At 32.2% G+C, this 10,173-nt stretch overlaps 1 protein-coding gene across 1 annotated transcript; it reads left to right on the top strand.

Annotated features, from left to right (window-relative positions):
• The first annotated feature begins 2,574 nt into the window (after window positions 1-2,574).
• LOC107915240 (linoleate 13S-lipoxygenase 3-1, chloroplastic) lies at window positions 2,575-6,959 on the top strand. Its single transcript, XM_016844403.2, has 8 exons — window positions 2,575-3,284; window positions 3,388-3,668; window positions 4,081-4,318; window positions 4,415-4,738; window positions 4,831-5,024; window positions 5,114-5,415; window positions 5,513-5,779; window positions 5,979-6,959. Exons 1-8 carry the CDS (start codon window positions 2,888-2,890, stop codon window positions 6,733-6,735), a joined length of 2,760 nt encoding a protein of 919 aa, XP_016699892.2. The 5' UTR covers window positions 2,575-2,887; the 3' UTR covers window positions 6,736-6,959.
• Window positions 6,960-10,173: the final 3,214 nt, after the last annotated feature.

Raw genomic sequence — 10,173 nt, 5'->3', positions numbered from 1 at the left:
GTATTTTATTTTGGGTATCAAATAAAATTAATTACCAAATACAAAATCCAGTAATAAAATTTTAACCCATTAAAATCCAATTATTTAGGAAATATTATAATGTTTCGCAATGGGTTACCATAATAACCATAAATGGTAGCTAGGGACTAAATTTATAAATATAAAAGGAAGCAAACAGCCATAAACACTTGTTGCAAACTTTGCTGGTTTTCTAAACCTAATTTTGAAGATGAAGAAGACTCCATTGCTATTGCAAAAAGCTGATTCGTCCCCAAATTTGCATTTCCCAAAGGTAATTTATGCCCTCTCTTTGTTCTTACAATATAATGTTTTATTTGGCTATATTTTGTCTTAATTATTTCATTATTTTTTTAATTAAAGCTAGTTTAATACAGTGATATGTCATTGCTTTTCATCAAAGGATAAATAAACAAATAAAGTCTGCCATTGCTGAGATGTATATTATAATATAATGATTTTTGGTTTTATATTTCTTATTATAAATATTGTGTCTGCTATCTTAACCTCTCAATGGAAATATTAAAATCACTCCTCAATTTCTTAGTATAAGGTTTTATATTCAAACTATATTATATACTTTGGTCGTAGTTGCATTACCACATTCTTTAATATATATATATATATATATATATGTGAGAGTGAAAAAAAATTATATAATAAATTTATAAAAAATATAAAAACCAAATGTAATTTTGATTTAAAAAGTAAAGTTAAAATAGTAAAGAACATGATGATCGGAGTTCAAAATTTATGATTCTGTATTTTTTTTCTAAATTTATTAAAATATAAAAAAATATAAATTTTAATATTTAAAATATTTAAATTCGATAATTTTAAACAAACATTTTCAAAATAAAATTTTGAAGTGATTCTTTTAAAGAATATGATATTTTTACATTTTTTAAAAAAAAAAAGGGAGTTATAGAAAAATAGCTGTTTTCAAAAGAAATTCCTAAACAAGTGGCTAAGAAAAAAATCTCTCTAAAATATTATTTATTTACTTATAAAATAATTTTGAAAGAAATTTTTAATAAAATTATATTGGGTGATGATGTGATACAATTTGATAATGTCATGTCATCATACCTTAATACTTCATTTAAGAAAATGTATTTAAACCGAATAAATTTTAGTTTGGTTGGTATCGACATTATTGTTAGGGTAGGAGGATCTAAGTTTCAACACGCTGAAGCGCATCTATTTTTCTATTTAAAGGTGAGGAGGAATTATAGGTAGTTTTAGGCATTGTATAACGAATATTTATTTAAAATTTTGAATTTGAGTTTTATTTATTATGTAATTAGTAAGAATGAAATGCATATATTATAAGCAAATTAGTTGCAATTGAATATAATCAAAAAAATATTTTAAAAAATTTCAAATTCATTATTAAATAGTCAACGAAAAGTTTACGAATTCAAAAAATTATCATAAATGTTAATAAAAGTATCATGGAGATCCCTGTATTAGGAGTCGGATTGCATATTGCCCCATTCACTAAAAACATGAGCAAATTAATCTCTATATGTTGATCAACTAGCGAATTGGCCCTTCTATTAAAAATTGCATCCATTTCTACTGTTAAAAATTGATTCATGTACGTTAGCATGAAATATACATGACACGCCACATGTCATTATCTGGTTATTTTGTCAGTTATGTTAGTTTTTAACAGCACAAATAGATGAAATTTTTAAGTGAAAAGACTTGTTTACTCTCTACTTTAATGTACATGCAGTAATTTACCTATTTTTTTAATAAAGAAGACAAAATACAATTATACTCCTAATACAGGGACTTCTATAATATTTTTACCCATAAATATTACATTTTAAAATAATTTATTATCAAATTTCGCTATAAAAATTTTGATAAAATTCTCTTTTATCTTTTCTTTTTTTTCTTATGATGGAATAGTATCAATACTTTTTTGATGAACGAATATTATCAATACTAAATCATTTGCTCTTCATTGAGATAATTTTGATACGATCAGAAAAAAAAAATAAAACCAACAATAAATTATAGATTTGGACCATATATATTTTTCAAAGTAGATTCGGACAATATTGGTATTATGGTTAAAATATGGTATAAGTATATTTTTTTTATAAATTTTGAATTTAGTTTCTACACTTTTATTTTTAACAATTTAGTCCTTTTATTTTTTAGATTTCAAATTTCAAATTATTTTGTTCATTACAATGATATTCTTTTAGTTATACTACTATCAAGTGGGTTTTTTTTAATTTTAAAATATCACACCAAAAAATTTAACAGTATCAACAATTAAACTTGAAATTTGAAATCTAAAAATATAAGGATTAAATTTGAAGTTTGTGAAGAGTAGAAGGACTTATGGCATATTTTAAGCTAGTAGTATTTTGAAAGAAGAGAAGGAGATAAATGTCATTTCAAGCAAACCAACCCCCCATCTGCCCCCCTTTCTCGTTGCTTTCCCCCAACCGCGTCGCTACTCGGAAAGCTGGAACTCGTTTTGACTCAGCAGCCTAATTTATTTGATTTTAAAAAAAATCAGTAGCAAAGAATACTGTAAAACCCCAAAAAAGTCAGTTACTGTTAAATTCACGAAAAGAATTTGAAAAACGTGTGGACGGTGAGAAAAGCCATACCATTTACAATTCAAACCTCTTCAAACTTCCAAACATTTCATCAGTTTCTGTATTTATATATATCTATATCTATATATATATATAAGAGATCTCCCATTACTGGATTCTCAAATAAAGGGAAAAAGGAAAAAAAAAAAAAGAAGAAGAAGAAAGCCCATCATCTCCATTTCACAAGAACTCTAACAAAATAAAGAAAGAGAGGCAGAGAGAGGAATTTGAGTTAGCAGAAAACAATGGCAGTGGCTAAAGAAATGATGGGTTGTTCTTCATTTGTGTCTTCATCGAAAGTGTTTCTAAATTCAACTTATGGTTTCCAACAGAAACAGAACCGGTTCCTCTTTGTTAAACCTGTCTGGGTTCCAATGGAACAAAAGAGAAGGGTGCATTTGAGGAAAGCTGCTAAGGTCCCTGTGGTGGCTGCTATCAGTGAAGACTTGATAAAAGCCGAGGCCAAAGCCGTGCCTGCTCAAAAGGAAAAAGCTGTTGAGTTTAAGGTGACTGCTACTATAACTATCAGGAACAAGAACAAGGAAGATTTTAAAGAGACTTTAGTTAAGCATTTCGATGCTTTTACCGACATGATCGGAAGGAATGTCGTTTTGGAACTCATTAGTACTGAAGAAGATCCTAGTAAGACGATCCTGCTACAATTCTGTTTTTTTCTTTTCTTTTAATTTATAAATTCTGGGTTTCATTATCTAATTCTGGGTTTTTTTTTTTTTGTTTATTGAAGAAACCATGGCTCCAAAGAGAAGCAAAGAAGCAGTGTTGAAGGATTGGTCCAAGAAAGCAAACGTTAAAGCCGAGAAAGTTTATTACACGGCGGAATTCACGGTGGACTCGAATTTCGGAGTGCCGGGTGCTATCACGGTGACCAACAAGCACCAAAAGGAATTTTTCCTGGAAAGCATCACCATTGAAGATTTTGCTTATGGTCCTCTGCATTTTCCCTGCAATTCTTGGGTACAATCCAACAAACACCATCCTCGGAAACGGATTTTCTTCACCAATCAGGTTCATCATATAACGCCTCTCTTTATTTTTGTTTATTCATCCAATGTTTAATTTTCCGTGATTCATGACAGTTTTCAAGTCTTTGGTCTTGTTTTTTTGGGTGTCTTTGACAACCTGTTCAACTGACAAAAAGTATGGTCAAAACTTTATATCTAAAGCTTTTTGAATTTTCATCAAAGGAAGAAAAGTTGAACCAGTCAGAGCTTAGCTAGCTGACACTCAAATTTCATTTCTTGGAATTTTCAATTATCTTTTACAATTCAAAACAGTTTACTTTTTGTATTAGTACAAGTTAATCTGACCAAGTAGATTAAATTATGTTTGAATATGTAACGGATTGGCTTGTCTAATTAGTTAATGTTGTTGTTTTGATATGAGTTCTGATATTCAATTGCCCTTTTTGTTTGAGCAGCCTTATTTACCCGACCAGACACCGAAAGGTCTAAGAGCATTAAGAGAGAAAGAGCTAGACGATCTGAGGGGCAATGGCAAAGGTGTGAGGAAACTCTCTGACAGGGTTTACGACTTCGATGTATACAATGACTTGGGAAATCCAGACAAGGGCATTGATTATGCCAGGCCGATGCTCGGTGGTGAAAAAGTGCCTTACCCGAGACGGTGTCGCACTGGCCGTGGTCCTAGTGAAACAGGTAAATACATGGATCGCATTTTCCATGTTGTAATGGTAACTCATTATCTTAGTTTCTATGCTTTTGTGAACTCTAATTCTCGTTTGTTAATGGCAGACATGGAAGCAGAGAGCAGAGTTGAGAAGCCATTGCCAATTTACGTGCCTAGAGATGAACAATTTGAGGAGTCGAAGCAGAACGCTTTCTCTGCAGGGAAGCTTAGAGCAGTGCTACACAACTTGTTGCCGCAGTTGAAAGCCAGCATTTCCGCCCATAACCGCGACCTTAACTCCTTTTCCGATATTGATGGTCTTTACAAAGAAGGGCTCCTTCTCAAATTAGGCTTTCACGAAACAGTGAAGAAGTTGCCGAAAATGGTCAGCAAATTACAAGAATCTAGTGAAGGACTCCTCAAATATGAAACCCCTAAAGTTGTTTCCAGTAAGTACAATTCACTTTTTTTTGCCAGTTTCCATTTAAATAACCTTAAAGATTACTTTTCTAAAGGCAAAACATATGATCTACACATGCAGAGGACAAGTTTGCCTGGTTGCGCGATGATGAATTTGGCCGCCAAGCATTGGCTGGTGTCAACCCTGTCAACATCGAGAGACTTGCGTCTTTTCCACCAGTGAGCATGCTCGACCCCGAGATCTATGGCCCCCAGGAATCTGCACTCAAAGAAGAGCACATTGCGGGCCAGCTTAATGGCATGACTGTTCAACAGGTAAAATCTTATACTAAATTTATCAGAGTTCTGTTTTCTTATTTACCATACCAAGATATTAATTTTATTTTGTTTATATTTGAATTCAGGCTTTGGATGAAAACAAGTTGTTTATGGTGGATTATCATGACATTTACCTACCGTTTCTTGATCGGATTAATGCTCTTGATGGCCGAAAATCATATGCTACTCGTACCATATTTTTCTTGACTCCGAGCGGGACTCTCAAGCCAGTCGCCATTGAACTAAGCCTCCCTCACACCTCACCAAATTCCCGATCCAAACGTGTCGTCACACCTCCTGTTGATGCAACCACAAATTGGATTTGGCAGCTTGCTAAGGCTCACGTTTGCTCCAATGATGCTGGTGTTCACCAATTGGTTAACCACTGGTAAGAGCTTAAGTTTCAACATCAAACTGTACTCATTGGATTTTGTTTCTATAAACTGAAATACCTGAATTTTTTATTTTATTTTATGATAAAACAGGTTACGAACACATGCATGCATGGAGCCTTTTATATTGGCTGCACATAGGCAATTGAGCGCAATGCACCCGATCTTTAAGCTTTTGGATCCACACATGAGATATACGCTAGAGATCAATGCCCTAGCTCGCCAAAGCTTGATCTGCGCTGATGGTGTTATCGAGAACTGCTTCACTCCCGGTCGCTACTGCATGGAGATGAGTGCTGCTGCTTATCGGAGCCATTGGCGCTTCGACAAGGAAGGCCTGCCTGCGGATCTAATCCGAAGGTAAATTACTGAGTAATCTTTTGTTTTTTTATCAATATTGAGACGAAAACAAAACAAATAATTCAACTTCAACAGGATATCTATTGAAGCATATGGACAATTTTTGCTTTCTTCACATGGAAGTTATGTTTTGTTACAATTGACAAACGAAAACCTTTGAAGTGAACCGAACATAAAGAATTGTCCTTTCATTATGCAGGGGAATTGCGGTTCCTGACCCAACACAGCCACATGGTCTCAAGCTCCTGATTGAAGACTACCCATATGCCTCGGACGGGCTACTGATATGGAATGCTCTCGAGAATTGGGTTCGAACCTATGTGAACCGTTACTACCCGAATTCAAGCCTGGTGTGCAATGACAGAGAGCTACAGCAATGGTACCATGAGTCTGTCCATGTAGGCCATGCTGATCTCAGCAAAGAGTCGTGGTGGCCCTCATTGAAGACAACGGATGATCTAGTTTCCATCCTAACCACCCTCATTTGGCTCGCTTCGGCCCAACACGCTGCACTTAATTTCGGACAGTACCCTTATGGTGGCTATGTCCCCAACCGTCCTCCTCTGATGAGGAGATTAATACCCGATGAAAACGACCTCGAGTATGCTAATTTCCTTGCTGATCCACAAAAATATTTCCTATCAGCGTTGCCAAGTTTATTACAAGCAACAAAGTTCATGGCCGTGGTCGACACCTTATCGACACACTCACCCGATGAGGAGTACTTAGGAGAACGACAGCATCCGTCGATTTGGTCTGGTGACGCCGAGATAATCGAAGCCTTTTATGGGTTCTCAGCAGAGATCAGACGGATAGAAAAAGAGATCGAGAAAAGGAATGCCGATCCTAATCTAAAGAACCGGTGCGGAGCCGGGGTGTTACCATATGAGTTGCTTGCACCTAGCTCAGGTCCTGGGGTAACATGTAGGGGCGTCCCTAACAGTGTTTCAATCTGATCTAAAATTGGAAATCATGGTGCTCATATTTATTCATTCTTAATCAAAACTTAGGTATATAAATTCATTACATCTTTGATCGAGTTGACTACTAAATAGTGGTCAGTAATGGGTTATATATAACTCGTTTTAAGCTAGAGAATATACATAGAATAGAGCTTGTAAGCATATTTGGTGTATCATATAACCTTGTTATTATGCAATTAAAATAATGTTCAAATTAAGACTCCAAACCCAAAATCAAATCAAGTTGGATCAAATGCTACCATTTTCATATCATTTCAGATATCCCCTACCAAATTTTAATCACATTCTGTTGTCAAACAAATCCATATTATTTCGTCACCTTGGAGTTCAATATTAGCACAAATATTTTATTCGCAGAGCCAGCCCTCCAAACTTCACAACCGCCGGTAGCACCCACATCCACTGCAACCGCAGCCTCCACCAGAGACGCTATTCTTCCATCAACTTGAATTTATTTTTTGAAAATAAAGGAAAAATGACAGGACACAATAAAGAAAATAAGTGAGAGAAGAGCTATAAAAGGGCAAGCGAGGGATTGCTTAAGAGAGAGAGGGTTTAGGGAACTTACTAGAGAGGAGGGGCCTGACTTTTAGTTATTAAAAAGGGTAAATATTAAAATAATATATGAATTTTAGTTTAATGTGTAATTTTATATATATAATTTTTATTTAGTTAAGTTATTATAAATTATTAACATAATATTTGATATTGCATTTTTATATTATCTAATATAAGAATAAAGTGATGTCTTTATTTATTTAAATGTGTATGATTGGATCATAATTAAAACTTTATGTATACATTTGAATAACAATAAAATTTTGGTACGCGTAATTGCACCAAATCAAAGTTCATATATCAAATTGCATATTAAAAATTCATAGATTTTTCCCTTAACAAATTTCGGATTGAATTTAATAAGTTTACAATCTTTATTTTTAGTTATTCATGTTCCATTAGAAAAATCACTATTTTATATATTTAGAAATGACATTTAAATAAATATTTTTTTAGAATAAATAACATCAATATTGTGTTAATTACTCAATATCATATAATAAGCCAAACAGGAAATCAATAAAATTTGCATTCTCGAAAAAGTGAAGGAAATAAATTTCGTTGAATTAATCTATAAAAATAACTTGAAATAATCAATTTTATAAAAAAAAATTCATTTTAGTCCTCCATTTAATTTTTCGCCTTTTTTAACATTTAAACTTGTATTATTTATCAAATCATTCCAAAATGAATGAAAATGTTAACCTTACTAACATTGCATACACGCTGATGCCACATCAATAATTAATTAATTTTTAAAATTCAAAAAATTAAAATATTAAAAAGGTATAAAAATTGTAAATATATATATTTAAAATTAAAAAAAAAACAATTGCTAACATGATCTACAAGTGGCAATCCACGATTAACAAACATTAACTTTTTTATTCATTTTGGGATGTTATGACAAATAATGCAAGTTCAAAAGCTAAAAGAGGTGAAAAATTAAATAAAGGGCTAAAATGATTTTTATATAAAGTTGGAGGACCAAATAAGTAATTATACCAGACAAATTTTCACGTGAATACAAATAATAATTGCACACTTTGACTTGCTTTACACTTTATTGTGAATTTTGTTAGATTAATGTATAAAAGTAAGAGTTCATATTTTCACGTGAATACAGTTTCAAATTATTATTGTAGTCATGTGAATATTGTTTCAAGAATAAAAGTAATTATAAAATTTGAATTTGTTAGATTAATGTACACATTAGGTTAAACATGGGGCAAGATAAGGAGATCTATGATCCGTATAGAAGTATACTACCTCTATTTGATGTTGATATTGTATTACTTCTATTTGAATTTGATTAGAATATAGCTTTACAAACCTATAAATAGATGTAGTCGTCTCTCCTCTTATATCATTCGAATTCAACATAGTAATTTTTTTCTTTTCTGCCCGTGATTCTTTTCCGAAAGAATTTTCACATAAAATATGTGTGTTTTATTTTTTTTATTCTCTTTGCGATACATTGCCATTATCGATAATATATTTTTTTACACATTATGTATTTATTTGAATATGTATTTAATTTTTTATACGTAAATTTCCATTACGTCAAAATTAGAAGCATTTCAGAAATGTTAAAAACTATGATTAATATTTTATAAATCAAAATGTTTAGTTAGTATATTTGGCGAAGAAGATGATGACTAGTACATAAGCTATTGACTTTTAAATGTGTGATAGACATAGGTGGCCTCATTAATGGGTTGGTGGGAGACATATGTAAACCTATTAAATCAATGAAAGTAGGATAATTGTGAAATTTAAAAAAGTTGAGGGAAAGTTGTGGGAAATTAACTAGGTGTTCAAATTATTCAACCTACCATTCTTTTTATGGTTGTTAAAAGTTTTTGTTCATATTTAAATGAAATAATAAATAATTTCAAAAGTAAATAAATTAAGATGCTAATATTGAGATGTTTACCTTTTAGATTAAATAAATGGGTAAATTATACCTAAGGTCATTAAATTATTAATAAGTTTATGTTTAGGTTATTCAATTTTAAAAAAGTTACAAAATGATCATGAATTATTTGAATGTTTTCATTTAAGTCATTAAGTTGTTAAGATTGTTGATGCATGGCTTTCTTTGTTCGCATCATCTGTACAAATCAAAAGCTCTCATTCCCTTTTTCTTTTATAGTTCAGTTTTTTTTCATAAATAACATTGAATGTCACAAATCTACAAATCAGAATCCAAACAGATTTCTTCTTTAATATTCAACATTGATTATTGACTTGAATCTAAGGTGTATTCATCTACTTGTCAATGGGTATTAATGTAATACCCCTTACTACGAGGCATTATCGGTCTTAACACAAGCAACCATACAAAACCGGGCCATAAAATTTCATTCAATTTAAAACTATTTATACACATGCATACCGTCCCTTATAAGGGCCTACAAGGCCCTAAACATACGTTGAAATTGGTTCAGAACTAAACCGGAAACTTTAGAACACTAAGAAAATTTTCATGTTTTGGAGGGTCACATGCCCATGTGGCTCGGGACACGCCCGTGTCCTCAGCCCGTGTAACTCTCTGCTTATGACGTCATCAACAAATAGGGGTCCCACAACTCATCATGTATCATGCAAACACAACTCACATCACCAAACTTTGACATATAATTAATATATATAGGCTTACAACCAATTAGCCAATATAAGCCAAGTTACGTAGCTACATATAAATCAAACCTTTAACCATTACAAGCCAAAACATTTGGCCAAAACATAATAACTCATACACAAAATGACTAAGCCCCTATACATGCCATAAACTTAAAATGCTTGAATTCGATGATACCGATCAATAGCTTGATAGTGTGATAGAATCTC

This window comes from Gossypium hirsutum, chromosome D10 (genome assembly GCF_007990345.1).
Source record: "Gossypium hirsutum isolate 1008001.06 chromosome D10, Gossypium_hirsutum_v2.1, whole genome shotgun sequence".
NCBI lineage: Eukaryota > Viridiplantae > Streptophyta > Magnoliopsida > Malvales > Malvaceae > Gossypium > Gossypium hirsutum.
Note: the sequence above shows the minus strand (reverse complement) of the source record. Positions and strands in the feature narration are given on the sequence as shown.